Source organism: Patagioenas fasciata, chromosome 27 (genome assembly GCF_037038585.1).
Source record: "Patagioenas fasciata isolate bPatFas1 chromosome 27, bPatFas1.hap1, whole genome shotgun sequence".
NCBI lineage: Eukaryota > Metazoa > Chordata > Aves > Columbiformes > Columbidae > Patagioenas > Patagioenas fasciata.
In genome coordinates, this window is record NC_092546.1 from 4,760,897 (window position 1) to 4,776,995 (window position 16,099).

At 60.0% G+C, this 16,099-nt stretch overlaps 2 protein-coding genes and 1 non-coding gene across 5 annotated transcripts; 1 reads left to right on the top strand and 2 right to left on the bottom strand.

Annotated features, from left to right (window-relative positions):
- Nucleotides 1-458: 458 nt before the first annotated feature.
- Nucleotides 459-9,273, bottom strand: MED16 (mediator complex subunit 16). Of its 2 annotated transcripts, none has more exons than XM_065858331.2 (14): nt 8,831-9,273; nt 8,413-8,520; nt 8,054-8,223; nt 7,053-7,484; nt 6,262-6,367; nt 5,447-5,602; nt 4,888-5,099; nt 4,419-4,625; nt 3,831-4,041; nt 3,508-3,641; nt 2,965-3,157; nt 2,494-2,710; nt 2,024-2,107; nt 459-1,040 (listed from the first exon to the last, which is right to left on the bottom strand). In XM_065858331.2, exons 1-14 carry the CDS (start codon nt 8,964-8,966, stop codon nt 914-916), a joined length of 2,493 nt encoding a protein of 830 aa, XP_065714403.1. In that variant the 5' UTR covers nt 8,967-9,273; the 3' UTR covers nt 459-913. The 2 variants fall into 2 exon arrangements, with proteins under 2 accessions (XP_065714403.1, XP_065714402.1); XM_065858330.2 differs by having other exon boundaries at nt 2,965-3,160.
- A 371-nt stretch (nt 9,274-9,644) lies between these two features.
- Nucleotides 9,645-9,751, top strand: LOC136113439 (U6 spliceosomal RNA). The gene has a single exon (XR_010653001.1). It is a non-coding gene; the product is annotated as a U6 spliceosomal RNA (small nuclear RNA).
- An 869-nt stretch (nt 9,752-10,620) lies between these two features.
- R3HDM4 (R3H domain containing 4) lies at nt 10,621-16,012 on the bottom strand. Of its 2 annotated transcripts, none has more exons than XM_065858340.2 (8): nt 15,753-16,012; nt 13,622-13,776; nt 13,387-13,505; nt 13,077-13,200; nt 12,685-12,770; nt 11,669-11,754; nt 11,319-11,374; nt 10,621-10,856 (listed from the first exon to the last, which is right to left on the bottom strand). In XM_065858340.2, exons 1-8 carry the CDS (start codon nt 15,794-15,796, stop codon nt 10,753-10,755), a joined length of 774 nt encoding a protein of 257 aa, XP_065714412.1. In that variant the 5' UTR covers nt 15,797-16,012; the 3' UTR covers nt 10,621-10,752. The 2 variants fall into 2 exon arrangements, with proteins under 2 accessions (XP_065714412.1, XP_065714413.1); XM_065858341.2 differs by lacking the exon at nt 15,753-16,012 and adding an exon at nt 14,072-14,645.
- Nucleotides 16,013-16,099: the final 87 nt, after the last annotated feature.

The following is a 16,099-nucleotide window of genomic DNA, read 5'->3' on the forward strand; positions in this document are numbered from 1 at the left end:
CTCAGGGGGCACACGGACCCCACCACCCCCCCATTCCCATCCCTGCACCCCCAGCCCATTGCCCAACCAGCATCAGGGCCACCACACTCCCCAAATGCGACAGCAGCACCACCCTTTGCTGTCTCTGTCACATCTGAGTGCTCAGAGACACAAGACAAAGGGTCGATGCGATTTTCACCGGACCCGTACCCCAGGACCGCTCTTCAAACACACCGCAGGGCTTGGCTTTGTCCTAATGACTGAATGCTTTCTCCTCCCGTGTCCATAATAACCAAACAAAAGCTTGAAAACATTAATTTATTGCCCCTTCCCATTTTGTAAACCATGGCAGCTCCTTCCCTAATAAGAAACACAGGTGTTCTGGCTTCCATTCGCGCATCGACCGTACCGAACAGGCGCTGCATGACCAGAGGCGCAGGAGAGAGTGCCAAAGCTCTGAAAACAAACCAAACATTCCATACAAAACTAAGTGAACTTTTATTTACAAAAGAGCGGTGGGTTCAGAGGGTTTGCTGTATTAGACACAGTGACGGTGACGTCCCCCAGCAGCGGGACGAGCTGAGCCCGAGGACGGGGCACAGGGAAATGGGGGCAGCAGCTCCTGTTGTGCCCCCCGAGCCACCCGGGTGAGGGACGAACACGAGGGATCGGGGTTCTGCTCCCCTCTCCCTGGGGACCATGTCCATTCACTCCCCATCACCACGTTTTGCCCCACGAGGACCCAGCCCAGAGCCACCAGAGCAGCCAGACTGTCACCCCCCTGGCAAACGTGTCACCCCCTTCCAGCTCTGGCTGCGAGGTGAATTGCTCCCTCATTTTAGGGCAGAAAGATGAAGGCAGAGCAGCGGTCCCGGCTCATTGGAAGAGCTGCTGTCCCGTTGCCCGCAGCGCTCCCGGCAGCTCCCGGCTCAGCTCAGGAGTAGCTGAGGGGCATCCTCCTCCACAGCCCCCCGCACAGGCAGTTTTTGATCCAGCGCTGCTCCCACTGCTTCACCGCCGTCACCTTGTTGGGCGATTTCAGCATCGTAACGCAGCCGCACCTGGGGAGGGACAGAGGGGCAGACAGGTCAGGAGAAAAGCCGGGGGGTCTTCACAGACCAACAGGGAATCCAAGGAGGAAACCGGCGTTTGCAGTTCGCAGGTGGGGTTTGTGAGCACTAAAAACCAGCTGAAACCATGCAAACAATTATCTTAAACGAGAGAAGTTCTTTGGGAACAGAAGGCCGTCTGCAAGAGAACAGCCCCCAGCTGCTATTTATACATAAAACAGCAGACACTCATCTTGTACAAATGATCTGCTACAGAGACCTTCTATTAAAACCAATAATTAAAGCTAATTCAATCACATGATTAGACGGAGGTTTGCTCTCCGCACCATTATTTTGAAATCCAGGCTCCTCTGTGAGGGTGGGTGAGGAGCACAGCACAAAGGGACTTAAAACGCAAACCTAGTTTGGAAGACGACCCAAAAATGGCACCACAGATACTGTGATTACTTCCTCCAAGAACGCCGTAGTTCTATTTACAGCTCAGACCTGCAAAACAAGCTGGGGATCTCATTGCTAACGAGGGCTCCTCCAGCCAGGTCTGGTCTCTGTTCACCTGTGCAGCCCAACTGCTCAGATTCTGCTGTCAAAGCAAGATCATATTTATTCCATGATGCACAATCCAGCCCTTAGGTGAAACGCAGGTAATTCTCACAGAGCTGGGGTTACTTTGCACCGGGCAAACGAAGATTTTTAATCTACCAGCCAGGCTGGGTCGATGCAGCAGCAGCAGCCTCGAGTCAGAGCTGCTGCTCTCCAGGAGCTCACTCTCCCCAAACCCAGCACGGCCGCTCGCTACGGGTGCTGCCGCCCACCCAATGCCTCATCAGAGCAGCTGCGTTTCCTCCTGCGGACACAGCGACCACAAAATGTCACCAGGACACCCGCTGGGACGGCAGCAGAGGCTGGAAAAGCTGCTGGACAAGAGCAGCCTGTGCCCAGCCCCACGCTGCGGGGACGGGTCCTGCGCCACTCACCTGGTGCAGGACTTGCACTCCTCCGTGGGGTACGCTCCCAGGTGAAGCCGCCTCAGGTGATCGATTTTGGGCTGTCCAGGCGCCCTGGGTAGAAAGGAGAAAGGGAGCTTTTCTAGCAGATCGCTTGCTGGGAGCTGTTTCCAGGGCAGGGAGCTGCAGCGCCGTGGCCAGCACAGCAGCAGCCTTGACCACCACACCGAGTGCCGTGGGACTCGGGCCATGCTGACACCTCTCTCACCACAAACAAGCATTCTTTTCCCCTCCATTTGCCATCCCTTTTCAAGATTTTACATTCCAGCCCATTGCAAGTTAAGAAATGAATTCAAGCAGAGAGGACAAACTGCTCTTGGGTCACACCAGCAAGTGGATGAGCCAAAAACCGCAGAAATTCCAGCTCAGGGACCTCCCAGAGCTGCAAAGGGAACCCGGTGCCTTCCACCACAGCACCCGCTCGCCTCAGCTCTCTGTACCTGACAAAGGCATCGAACTGGGAAGAGACCGTGTGACCCACGAGCCCGGGAGCTTTCCCAAACTGCAGCCGCACGAGCTGCTTGTTCTGCAGCTTGCTGATAATGCCGTCGTTGATGGGCAGCCAGTCAATGTTGGGAATGAGTAACTGGCTGGGCAGGAGGCAACACTCGTCTATCAGGGTATCATCTGGCTCCGTTATGTGATTTTCCTCACGACCTGCACGGAAAATGAGGCAAAGAGGGAGAGAACCAGCGTGACCTTTGAATGTCTCATGTAGAGATCGAGAGAACCGCGTGCAGTTTCCTCCTCCACCCGCCAACGCAGCAGAGAAAACAATAAACTTGGCAGCTGCGCTCGCCCTTTCTGAACACCCCAGACCCACCCAGGAGTGACGGCCACAATTATTCCTTTCGCACACAAGCCACGTTAAGGGAGGATTCTTTTGTTGAGGAAAACTGGCAAAGGCTTACAGCACAGCCAGAGCTTGGTCAGGAGCCTGAAGAGGAGGGACATGCTGTCCTGCGTGTCGGAGGTGGCCGTGTAGACGGGCAGGCAGCTGGGCTTGAGCAGCCCCCAGATGCGGATCACCACCATCAGCTCCCGGAACATGCCCAGGGACGCGCCGTCCCGCAGGAAGCTGTGTCCTGGCCGCACCGGCGAGCCCTGCTGGGGAAAACACGCTGAGACTGGGACTCACACGCACATCAGGACTCACGCAGCCTGCCAGAGCCACGGCTCCGCTGCCACACAACTCTTCTCCAGCACCGCACGGCGCCGGCTGCCAGAGCGTGCCGGGGAGCTGGGCGGCGTACAGCAGTTCATTGAGAGTTTAAACACATCCTGCAGCCACTCAGCCCACGTCTCCAAATGCAGCTGCCACTCGTGCCACCACCGATGCTCAGATGGGCACAGAAAGGACCGTTTTGTATTCCTGCTGTCTCTTACGCTCTTCTCCCGAGTATTTGTTTGGCCAGGACCTGGCTGGCAGAGCCCTGAGCCCCGTGGGTGCTCACCTGGTTGGGCAGGCTGGCCAGCAGGTACAGCACAAAGTCTCCCACCCACTGGATGAGCTGCTGCAGGGACTGCAGCGTGGTCATCTCCAGGACAAACTCTTCCGTCTTCAGGTTAATCATCACCTTGTCGATGTCTGAAACACAAGCAAGAAAAAGATGGATCCAAATGTCACCCTCTGTCCCTGTGGTGCCCGAGGTGGTGACCTCTTCCCCAAACCCAGAGAGTCACGATGAGATTGTGACACTCGATATCAAACCTAAAAGGGGAGCGACCCGATACAAACCCTCAGAGCGCAGTGCCAGATGCCACGAGCGATCCCTACCTATATCGGTGATCTTGGAGCAGATCTCGGTGAGCCGGTCGCCAGGACTCTTGTCCGGGGTGTTGAGGAAATGTGGGCGCAGCAGGGACTTGAGGGTGCAGCTGATGGCGATGAGGAACAGCTTCGCGTGGTAGTCGCACACGCGCGCTATCGTGCTGGAGGAGAGCTTGCAGAGAGACGCCTTCATGGCAACGATGCGTGTGGAGAGGACCTGACGGACAGGGACACCGGGAAAAATACACAGGAAAAGGCAGAATTAGAATAAGCTCATTAAAGCAAGCTGCTTTATTCTCTGCTCTCCGTTTCTGCCGCGTGAATGACAGGAATAGTGAATGAGCGTGTACAAACAGTGCTGCTGTTCCCAGAACCTCTGCCAAGAATAGACTTTACCAGAAGCTTCCAACAGGTAGAGACCTGCTAACAGTGCAAGCAAACACTGCACAGAGGTTCTTCACACCTTGAGCGTCACTGGAGCGGAGTTCGGAGCCGGCACAGCCAAACCAGCAGAGCCACCGGTCCCCCAAGCGCTGGTGATTCCTCCTCCCCACCACTGACACCCCCCACGCACAGGCAGGAGCCCCCGCCGACCTGCTGCAGGGCCGCGTTCTGCCGCATGTACTCCTCGTGCAGCTTCTCCACCAGGTTCTGCACCATGTTGGGCTGGACGTGGAGCAGGATGTCCCACCAGTCGTAGCCCGTCACCATGCAATACTCCAGCAGGAACAGCAGGTGACGAAGGGACATGTTCATGTCCAGCACGTGGCCCATGGAGGGGGAGATGCGGAGCATGCTCAGCTGAAGGGAGGAGGCAAAGCAAAACACACGTCAAGAACGGCATTGAAAACACCCCGCAAAGCTGTAACACAACACGGGGCCAACTGCACCTCAGTCCTGACCCAAAGACACAATCCCTGTCGTGAGGGGACACGTCCCTTCCTGTTTAACACGGATCATGTGGCTGGAAGGAACATTCCCAGGGTTTTTCCACGTGATCCATTGTCACTTAAAGAGAGCCTGGACCAGAGCAACCCCCGTGCACCCGCTAACAGTGCGATACCTTCCCATGACTGTCGATGCCGGCCAAGGCCAGGGACGTCCAGGAGAGCTGCATGGCCTTGAAGTGGATCAGAGGACCCGCCGTTCGCTGCCGTTTGAGGCTCTGCTCGTCCACAGGGCGCTGGGAGGACGAGCCGTAGAACACGGCCATCATCTGCAAGGACAGGCGATGGACAATGTGGACGCTGCCGTCGTGAAACGCCAAAGCCAGCCCTGCGGGGAGAAGACAACGGCGGCTGAGCACGCGACTCCTCCCAGTACAACCCAGACCTTGCCCAGAGACACCGTGGCCACTGAAAGCCCAGGTGGCAACCAGACAGTACCCAAAGAGCTGTGGGGTCCAGGCACATCCCTATTTGAGGCTGTTTCACAGAGATACGCCTCTTTCCATGGAAACAAAACGGGATGGTCAGGAAGAGACCACGTCTTTCAAAGCTTTCCTACCAGCATTTCATACAGTTTGTTCTGAATTTTACTGCAGCCACCGTTCGGAAGGTGAAGCAGGTAAAGTTTCAGGCAGACTCCACATATTTAGGAGAAAGACAATAGTGACTCCTTACCCAATCCAGGGAAGAATTTGGTGTCGTTCGCCACCTTCAGATCGGTGTTGGTCAGGGAGATCGGGAGCTTGGGCAGCGCCACGGCCGAAACGCGGTCCAGGTCGTTGGTGGCAGAAAGAATCCGCCACTTCAGTATCATGGGCTGCTTGTCTCCAACTTTCAATAACAAGTAAACAGGTGAGACATCTCTCTCCACAGAGATCAGAAAATACACCCCCCATCCCTGCCCAACGAAGCGGGACTGCAGATCAAGCACTGACAGTTTGTTCGTTCTACCAGACCACTACATTTCCCTCACATCTCCCCAGGTCTTTTTCTGATCTTAGCGACTGTACAAACACCACCTGCTTTTGCCCAATCTCTTTTGATGGGAGGCTCTGCTGGTTGAGGTTTAAAAAATCCTTTTGTACAACACTCCTTCGTACTTCACAGGAACAAACTGCAGAGATTTGATTTGGTTCTGTCTGAAATCAGGTGGAAAAACACACAGACCGGGCAGCCTGATTAAACCAGCTTTGCTACGTGATCGTTTTCCTCTCAAAGGCTCGGCTCGCTCGGCTCTCAGCGGGAAGAGCAGCTGCACAGCATAAGACAGAAAATGCCTTTTACTGAGTGAAAGCAACAATCAAACCACTTCCTGCAAACCGGCAATTTGTTGCCTGAGCTGCAAGCAGATGGAATAGAGCCTGTGACTGAGAACACCTGAACAATAAACATAGGATCCTGGATAATCCCATCCACGCCACAATGGGTTTGAGAACCTGCCCTGTGCTTTCGCTAGGACCTTGCTCCTATTTTAAAGAGCAGAAACTCACCCACAGGGGAGATCTGCTGGAAGATGTTGTTGACCGGCAAACCCTCCTTCCGCAGGGACCAGCACTCCACGATGCTGCTGCTTTGGTTGGAAGCGCAAAGCAACACCTGTGAAACAGAACCCACGCTGCAACCACGGGCACCAACCGCCGTCCCGCGGCATTTCCCACCCCACCATCTCCTCTCCTCCCAACGTGTAACGCGAAGTCCCTCGTCCCAGCTAGAAGGACAGAGGCAGAACTGTGCCATGCGTGACTACAGCCTGCGCATCTCCACATAAGACACAGACTTTGCAGGCAGAGCAGCCCCTGTGCTCTCCAGCAACCTCCAGAGAGGTCGGGCTTCATGGAATCACTTTGCTTCCAGAATCGCATTATCAATCCCTTGGCAAATACAGTTAAGCTACTAAATTAAGTCAGATCAAGAGCTCTAAGTGCTCTGGAGAGGGGCTGCTTTGAAGCTGAGACCTAAAGATGAAAGGCTTCACACCCCAGAGCTCCCTAAACACCAGCGCCAGATTTGGAAAACACACAAAGCAAAGCACAACCAAGTAACAAAGGCCAGGGCTGTTCAGGCTGCCGTTCCAGAACCCAAGGGCTCAGCCCTGACACCCCAGAGCTTCTAAGGGCAGCTGAACCAGTGGTACCTCCAGAAACAGCAACTGGAAACACAAAGGGCACTTCAGGACATGCTCCTTCACCTCCAAAGCCACGTGGGGAAGCCAGAGGTGGAGCAAACGGCCACTTCCTCGCTATTCTCTTAACTCCCAGCTGCCCGAACAGCAACCGCTCACCTGTTCTGACATATCCCGAGCGAGAAATTTCAGGTGAGTGATCGCTGGGTACTTGTCTTTGCGGGCAGGGTCGGTGGTGCAGCGCATGAAGAGCGAGGGCAGGATTTCCGTGTCTATTTTGCACTTCTCGTTCACCACGCTGACGCAGACTTTGTAGAACTGGACAGGGGAGGCGCTGCTGCCATCTGACGTGGCCACCACGATGTTCCCCCCACCGGTGAAGGCGACGTCGGCCAAGGCGACGCGGCAGCGGAGGCGGCACAGGCTCTCGGTGGACGTCAGCACCTGCCCGTTGGGCTTGAGGAGCGAGACGGTGACCAGCCCGCTGATGGTGACGGCGATCCAGCCCTCCATGGGCTTCCCACCAAACAGCGTCAGCGATGGGGAGAACTTGACCCTGGAGAACTTTTCGCCGAAGTTGGATGCTCCAGACTGCAAGGGAAGGGAAATGACACAGAGAGGTTTGCACCCAATACACACAGAGCGCTCAGGATCGTGGAGCTCTCGGTCTGCAGGGCCAAGCAGAGTCAGGCGAGGGCACCGAGCTTCCACCCCAGAGCGGTTCCCACTGCAGCAGGAGCCCCCCAGTCCCCCTGCGAAGCCCCCGGACACAGCGCTCCCACCTCACTTCTGCGGGCTTGCCAGACTCGCTCATTTTGAGTCTGACAGAACCAGCCACGTCTCTAAACCAGCAGCTTATCTCCACACACACGTGGGTCCCGTTCCCCAGCCCCTGGGTCAAACCTCAGGACCTCAAACGCCTTTCTTCTGAATTATTACTGGTTGGCAAATAAAGGCTTTTTTCTCCATTTCACAGGTAAAGCAATTAAAGCAGACAGACTAGGGGAGATTTGCATCCAGCCCCTGCCGAAATTCAGCTGGAACTGGGAATCTGAGTTTCATTTTTGACTGCAAAATTTCCCCCCAAGGCCACAGAGGGAGTCAAGAGGAACACAGAGGCGGTTCCCAAGCCCTCTGCAGTGACCTGAGCCCAGACAAACCTTCTCCACGTGCAGTGCCAGCTTCACGCCATTGTGCAGCCAGGACAGGGCCACCACCGGGTCCCCTTCCACCACGCTGCCCACGGTGCTCTCCCAGCTGTTGGCCAAGTGGTCGGTCATGCTCCAGCACTTGATGTGGCCGTCAGCATCTGCCGAGAGCAGCCTGGAGCCTGCGACAACAGCACCTCATCAGAACTGGGGGGGTGCAGCCAAAAGAATCAACTGAGAAATCGAACCACGCCAGTGCGGTTTGAATGGAGACAAACTCCCTCTCCATGATGAATCATGCACCGTGGCTTTAGGAAACACACGCACAAAACGTGGGGACACAGGGGGAACGCAAAGGGGTCCGAGCTCACCTGACTGATCCCACTCCAAACACGTGATGACTTCGGTGTGGCCGGAGTTGACAGAATAGACATCCCACGGGTGCTCGGTGTCGATGATATGGACCATATGGGTGAGATCTACGAGATGAGAGAATTGTGGTCTCTCATCAGCAGCTGGCATTTCTAAACCCACAGAGCTGCTGTGAGTGAAGACATAAAATGTCTCCCATGGATCAGTTTTGGGAAGGGTGACAACTGCACCTGGCAGCTCAGGTGAGGTACGAGACACCAGCACTGAGCTTGTCCTGGTTTAGCACAGTGAGAACCACCCCCAGCATACAAGACACTATTAAATCTCAGGAATGGCACCGGTTTCCCGTGTCTATCAGCTGATCTGGGGGTCACAGCAGGGCTGTGGGTGCCCAGGGGTGCCGCACACCGGCCGTACCCTTCTCCTCCTCATTGCGCAGGTCGGTGGTGAAGGCGATGAGGTTGCGGCAGGACCAGGCGCACACCAGCGGGACGGACGGGCAGTGGTTGCTCTTCGGCTTCTTCTCCCACTCGCACACGTACGCCAGGTCCATGGCGGAGTCTGGCGGAGCCTGGCGGAGCGGGAACGGGTGCTCACGCCTCCCCGGCAGCCACAACAGCCGAGCCCGCGGGTCAGAGGCCGAGCCCGGCGACACCGGCTGACAACGCCGTGCGCCCCAACCCCGGCACCCGCGCAAGGAAAGGGCGGCAGCCCCGGGTGTGGGTGCGCACAGCACTGGGAGAAGCCCCTCCGATCCCTCACGGGGGTGCCGGGGAGACTCCCGGTCACTCACGGGATCGGGGGCGACACCGGGGCCGGAGCGGCCGCACTCGCCGATCCGCGCCGCCTCCCGAGGACCCCACCCCGCCCCTGCCGGCTGCCCTCCGCGCGCCTGTGCCCCGCGTAGCGCTTGCACCCCGCCTCGCGCGCTCAGGCACCGCCGCGGACACCCCGAGCCAGAGGCCCTCAGCGTTGGGGTGGGAGGACACGCCCATCAGCTGATCTAATTTGCATGGGCGTCTACCCAGAACCCACCGGGGCAACCTCAGCAAATATAACCCATAGATTTGGGAGATTTTCGGTGAAGCCGAGAGAAGAAAAGTGTTCAGAGGATGAGTAAATCGGGACAGATATCACAACGAGTTAAATGGCGTGTAGAAAAATAGTCACCCTGTCGTTAAAATATCTTCTAAGGGGAAGCTTAAATACCGTCGTGGTAGGTGGAGCAATCGTGCTCGCTTCGGCAGCACATATACTAAAATTGGAACGATACAGAGAAGATTAGCATGGCCCCTGCGCAAGGATGACACGCAAATTCGTGAAGCGTTCCATATTTTTGGGACCCGCACCCGCCTTTTGCAGGCGGTGCTCGATGAACCCCCCGGGTCCCCCACTGCACACCCCCGAGATTGATGTTACCGGCCCCACCCGCGTCACACACAAAAAGGGCTGGGGGCCACCCCTGCCCCGCGGTGACAATCCCCTCGGTTAATGGCGGTCAGCATCCCCACAGCCGGCACAGTCCCGGGGGGCAAGCACCCCCGGGGACACAGGGACACCCACAAACTGCCCCATAGATGAGCAGCAAGAGCACAGGGGTTGGATGGGCCCAGCTGTGCTCCCCCAGCACACACACACACACGTGTATATATATATAAAAATACACAGATGCATATGTACACATTAAAAACCACACGTTATATTACATTTAAAACCAGCCCAGCACACAAGGTGGGGCTGCCAAAACATCAGTGGGGCAAGAGCACCAGGAGCTCCCCCTGACCCCCCCAAACGCCCTGTCCTGGGGGCTGACAGGGGCTGAGACCCCAAAACACCCCATCCTGGGGGCTGGCAGGGGCTGAACCCCCCAAAACACCCCATTCAGGGCTGCAGGTGCCGGATAAGGTGCCGCCGCCCCAGGAATGCGCCAGCCCCCCGGCTCTTCCGCTGCCTCAGCGTTGGCTCAGCACCGCCACGAGCTGTTTCACCACAGAAAAATCTGGACCAAAACCACCCCAGGAGCGGCAGCACCCGGGGGGTGGGGACGGGCTTGGCGTAGCCCGATTATTTTTAAAAGCACCTGGGCTATAAATAGACACACAAACAGTTCCAGGGAGAGCAGCTCCGTCCGGGACGCGGCGCCCAGGGACGGGCGATATCTGTCCAGGCTGTGCTGTCCCCAGCCTCAGTCCCGGTGTCCCCTGGGAGCCACCGGAGCTCTGCACCGACACATCTGCTGCTGGGGGGGAGAAGGGACGAGCCCCTCGAGGGGCACAGGGGGTGTTGGGGGGTAGAGCGAGAAGGCGTCAGCGCAGCGGGGGGCAGGGGGTCCCGGGGTATCAGCTCATCTGCCCCAGGTAGGCTGAGAGCAGCAGCTCGGGGCGCAGGAAGACGCGGTGCTTGTTGCTCACTTTCATTTGACGTTTCCCTTCGATGTCTGAACCTGGCGGGGAGAGGCGGTGTCAGCACGTCCCTGTCTCCCTCCCTGGGTCCCAGCATCACCTCCCTCCAACAACTCACTAAGAAGGCAACTGTCCCCTCATTCCCCATCCCCAGCCACCTCCACATGTCCCCACGGGCACCACGTCACATCTTTAGTCCTCCCAGGGACAGCCATGGGCACAGTGGGAGAGAGACCCCAGAAGCGTGTGCTGGCTTTGAGACACCCAGAACACAACACCCTGGGGGCACTGCTGGCCCAGCCGATGTCCCCACCGGCCACCGGTGCCACCACCAGCGTGACCACAGCCGGGGCTCCCCGGAGCTGAGTTATCTGTGAGCTGCAGCACAAGGTGGGGCTGAGGGGAGGAAGGGAGGAAGAGGCTGAGCTGGAGAGGAGAGATAGTGATAAAGAGCAGGGAAAAACAACAACAAAACCTGAACCAAACAAACACGAGGCTCTTACTGGCAGAGACGAGGTCCATGTACTGGCAGAGCGCGTGGAGCAGGAGCCTCTCGAAGCTGGGGGAGATGGGGACAGGGTCAGAGTGGCATCTTCTGAGTGTTCCCTCCTCTCGTTGCTCCCACGGACCAGAGATGGGGAGCACGAAACGGCACAAGCCCCCATGCATGGGTCCCCCCATGCACCCCTCCCTTGGGGAGTCCATGGGGACCAGGCCAGGCGAGTGTCCCCAGACAGAGCCCCGAGCCCGGCCGAGGGGTCTCCTTTGTCCCCAGAGCCCCCAGCAGCCTTGGGCACAGCTCAGGACCCTTCTCCCTGGGAACGGTGACACCGCCGAGCCTGCTGGGCAGTACCTGTTGTCCATCAGCGCCGTGTAGACAGAGTGAGGGGTGACGGAGAAGAAGGCCAGCAGCTCCTCCTCCAGCCCCTCCAGCGTCCCCTGCAAGGACAGGGGGGCTGTCAGCGAGGAGGGGGCACGGTGGGCACAGCCCCAGCAGGACGGGGTCCCCGAGGAGTCACCCCAGCAGCCCCCAGACAAGTCCTCTCATAAGGAAAGGCAACATCCCCCTCTCCACAATCTGTCCCCTGCCAGCTCCACTGCACGTGCCAAGCGCTGGCACCGTCCCCGTGCTTGGCGTGGCAGCCAGGGATGCCCCGTGTCACCCTGTCCCTGGTGTCACCCGGTGCCATCGCCCAGGCAGAGCAGCTCCCTAGGGCACCCTGACCCCAGAGAGCAGCAGCAGCAACCGGTCTCATTTAAGAATAAATTGAGCAGAAGCCAGGAGGAGCCCAGGCTGCTCTCAGAGACTCTAATTAGCGCCAGGAAAAACAAACAGAGCAGGAAAGCAGCGGCGCTGAGGGGCGGGCGCGGGGCAGCTCGGCTCCCTGGCCTCTCCTTGAGGCTCAGCTGTTTGCCCTGCACTTAACGCAGCTTCAGCCCTTTCAAAACGCACTTGAGTCCTTCAAACAGCCTTGTGCGGACCACTTGGATGACCCAAAAGGCTCCACCGCTGCCCCTGTGGGCAAATGCGTTGGGTTTCCCCTGTCACCTGCTGCTCATCGAGCGGAGGCTGGAAAACAACCGTGTAAAAATGTCCTGAACTACCAGAAAGCTCTGAACTGAGCCGGGAAACCCTGTGTGCACAGGGAGCTGAATGCCTGTTCGCAACCGGGCACGGCCGCAGAGCTCACGCGAGAACCGGAGCAGGGTCCCCAGCAGCTCACGTGAAACTCGGCACTTGTCTGGCTCGGTGACCACGCGCCGGCTCAGGGGACAGTGCTGGGGACCTGGCTCTGGATGAAGCTGCACGTGGGGCCCTGGCAGCCACAGCCCTGCCCTCCCCAGGACCCCCCGCAGCCCCCAGCTCACCATGGGGATCCGGCCCCGCTTCAGGGTGGCGCGCAGGCGGCGGCTGATGCGCTGGAAACACTCCTGGGGGGTGTGGGCAGGGGGCTCTGCGGTGGAGAGAGGACAGAAGGGACTGGGACACAGCTCTGGCCACAGCTCAGGAGCCCAACGTCCCCCCAGCCACCCCCGGGGACACCCCTGGTACCTCCTCTGCCCCTGGGCAGCAACACCCTCCCCAGCTGATGGCGATAGAGATGCTGAGACGTGGCCCCCCCGGGTCTGTCAGTCCCCCCGGGCTCAGCCCGGTTCTCCACAGGGAGCAGGACGCAGCCCTTGGGGAAGGGCGCCCTTCCCAAAACGCACCCAAGGGAGGGGAAGGAGAGGCCCCCCCACACCGCAGCCCCTCCCAGCACCTTTCCAGGGCTCCCCATTCCTGCTGGGCAGCTTCCTCCTCTGCTTCTTGCCGGCCTCCTCCTCCAGGTACAGCAGCACTCGCTCCTGCTCTTCCCCGGACCGGTTCATGAAGTCGTTCCAGATCTGAAGGCACAAGGCAGGGGCTGCGCTGCAGAGGAGTCTGGGGAGCACTGGGTGGCGTGTGCCCCCCAGACCCTCCTCCCCCTCACCCCAGCCCAGGAGCAGCAGCTTGGGCCAGGGGGCTCAGAGGGCTCCTGGGGTGGCACCAACACCATGGCCACGCCAGGGACCCCCGTCAGCCCCGCTCACCTCCACGTAGGTCTCGTTGTTACAGGCCTCAGTGAAGATGCTGGGGGCGGCGGCATGGGCGAGCTCCCCCTCCTCGCTGCCGCACTCATCTCGCTCCAGAAGCGTCATCAGGTAACGAGCTGGGACAGAGCAAAGGCGCTGAGGGGGGGGCAGCACCCTCAGGGAGCCCCTGCACCCCCTTTGCTGCAGGGAGGGTCTGGGGAAGCATCCGCACTCGGGCTGCCCCCATCCTTACTGTTCTCCAGCCTCTGCAGGCTCTTGCGGCCCTTGGCCCGGGGGGTGAGGTCCGAGTTGCGGATTGCCTTGTTGATGAAATACTGCTTGCGCTTGGCCGGGGAGAACCGCTTGGCCGGGGAGTCCTCCAGCGGGGGCAGGCAGTCCTCGATCCTCCTGCGGGGACACGCGGTGACAGCGACTGAGCCCCCCGGACAGGGAGCTGCGTGAGGGGACAGCAGGGCGTCAGCCCCAGTGTGAGCGCAACAGGCACCACGTCCTCCCCAGCCCCGCACGCCCCGATCACAGCCACGGCACACCAAGCTGCCAAACCGCGGCTCGCTCCGAGGATTCGCCCTGTTTAAATTAGCAGCCAGACGTCCCGGGTAATTAACCGCACCAGCACGCAAGGCAAGACAAAGAGATTCATTCCTGCGGAGGCAGGGAGGAACCCGAGGTGCCCCCACAGCACCTCGCGTTTGCCATCGCCCAGCCTGAATGTGCCACCGGAGCTCCCGGCACCGTCCTGCCCCGCGGCCACTGCGGCCACCGGCCCCGTCACCCGGTTATTGAGGGCAGCGGCAGCCCCCGCCCCGGCCGCACCGTCACCCGCCGGGCTGGTGCTTCCTCCTGCCCGTTCCGCAGCCGCGGCTGCTCCCTGCACCCCAACAAGGGCTGGGTCCCGGTTCGGGCAGCGAGCCGGCTGGGACCGCGGCTGCACCACTCCCGACTATGGCTGAGGGTGCTTGGCTGCTGTTACTAACAACTCCTTGGTCAGGGCACTGCTTAGACACATGTACAATTTAGGAATGACCGTAAAAGCTAAGGCGATTTCGTGTGAAATGAACCCAAGCAGTGAGCGAGCAGCTCACTGGGCACAGAACGCAACAGCTCCAGTTTCAAAGTTCACCAAACTCTGCCCAAGACAGGAAGTTTCACCGTCTTTTCCCTGGTTCTTTGCCCGCTTGCTGAGGTTTCCGCGTCGCAGCTTCCCCTTGGGTTTGTGTGGGGTTCCTTTAGCTGAGAGGGGGGTGAGAACACCCGCACCCCCGGGAGGGCTGGGGGAGCCACCCGCTCCCTCCCACCGCGGTGTCACCGTCCGTGGGGCCATGACCCCGCCGGGCACTGTGTCCCCACCCTGTCCCCTCCTTCCCAGCACCCTGGGGCTCGGGGAGCCCTGGCACCGCAATCAGGCACTGGCACAGCTGTCACCGGGAAGGCAGCCAGCGCCTTATGCCCGCCAAAGCCTTGATTTATTTCCCCCCTTCCCACGGTTGGGGACAGTGACGGGACCCTTGCCACTGGGGAGGGACCAACCCACCTCTCCCCTCTCCAGCTGGAGAGAAGGGCAGCAGGACAACGAGGAGGGCTCAGCCCCCACTGCAGGGGGAAAAAGACGGTAAAACCAACCGTGCAACAAAGGTCGAGTGAGTCCCCACACTGCTGGGACCCCCAGACAGACTCTGAGCTCCCCGAAGCCTTGGGGGCTGTTGGTAACCCGGTACCTGCCTCGGCATTGCCACGTCTGCCGCTCGGTGCTGCCACCGGGCAGGATCCGTCCCCCGCCTGGGAGACCTGCAGGTGACGGTGACCTTAGGCCAGCCGGGCTTTGCAGAGCTGGGCTCTCCGGCCCTTATCTGTGACCCTGGGACCCCGTCCTGGGGACACCGACCCCCGGGGACACCACACAGACACTTCAGCAGCTTCTCCTCCATGTCTCATTTCCAGGCAATAAACTGTTCCCTATCAGGAGGCTTTTGTCCAATTTGTTAATTATCGTTCAGCCAGCAGGACACGGCCCCCCCACAAAGGACCCAGGCCCGGGTCCCCCCGGCCCGTCACCCCCGGTTGCCGGTGTCCCCGGGGAGCACCGTGACCTTCAGTGGGGTAAACACTAATTAGCCCATCATGCTAATGACGGCTCCCGCCGCTGACACCGCCGAGGCCCGGCGCTTTCCTGCTCCGGGTCCACGGGGCCGAAGCTCCCAGGGCAGCGCAGCCGCCCCCCGCCGCTCCCCTCCGGGGAAGCGAAGCCGCCCCAGCCCGCGGGGGTCCCAGCGGGGACCGGGCCGGGAGCAGAGGCCGCAGCCGGGCCCACAGGCAGCCTCCCGGGCCCCGCGGGCAGCCCCGCCGCCCCCCGGCCCCGCACTCACGGGTACGGCTCCTCCGCGCCCGCGCCGCCCCGCAGAACCACCATGGCCGCTCGGCCCGGCCGGCGGCACCGGGACTCCGCGGCCCCGCAGGAAGTGGCGTCAGAGGGGCGGGGCGGCAGGGAGCCGAGCCGTGGGGAGCCGCGCCGGGGTCACGGCGGGTGCGGAGCAGGGCAGCCCCGGATACCGGGGCTCGGCGGAAGCTGGAGCTCCGTGGCCGCGGCCCCTTTAAATCCTCCCCGCGGGGCTCTTAAAGGGGCCGCGTCTCGCATGGTTGCGCTCCCCCTCCCAGCCGCGGGGCGGCGCTGCGGTTGCGCTCCGGCCGGCCCTGCGGCTGCGCCCCGCGCGAT

Bases quoted from the DNA above. Each gene is read 5' to 3' on its own strand.
- MED16 (XM_065858330.2), bottom strand. From the start codon at position 8,966: ATGGACCTGGCGTACGTGTGCGAGTGGGAGAAGAAGCCGAAGAGCAAC. The intron at 5,100-5,446 runs GTAAGGAGTCAC...TTCTCCCCGCAG, and splicing joins CAAATTCTTCCCTGGATTGG to GGCTGGCTTTGGCGTTTCAC. The intron at 4,042-4,418 runs GTCGGCGGGGGC...CCTGTCCGTCAG, and splicing joins AGAACGCGGCCCTGCAGCAG to GTCCTCTCCACACGCATCGT.
- R3HDM4 (XM_065858340.2), bottom strand. From the start codon at position 15,796: ATGGTGGTTCTGCGGGGCGGCGCGGGCGCGGAGGAGCCGTACCC. The intron at 13,777-15,752 runs GTGAGTGCGGGG...GTGTCCCCGCAG, and splicing joins GGCGCGGAGGAGCCGTACCC to GAGGATCGAGGACTGCCTGC. The intron at 13,201-13,386 runs GTGAGCGGGGCT...TTGTGCCTTCAG, and splicing joins ACAACGAGACCTACGTGGAG to ATCTGGAACGACTTCATGAA.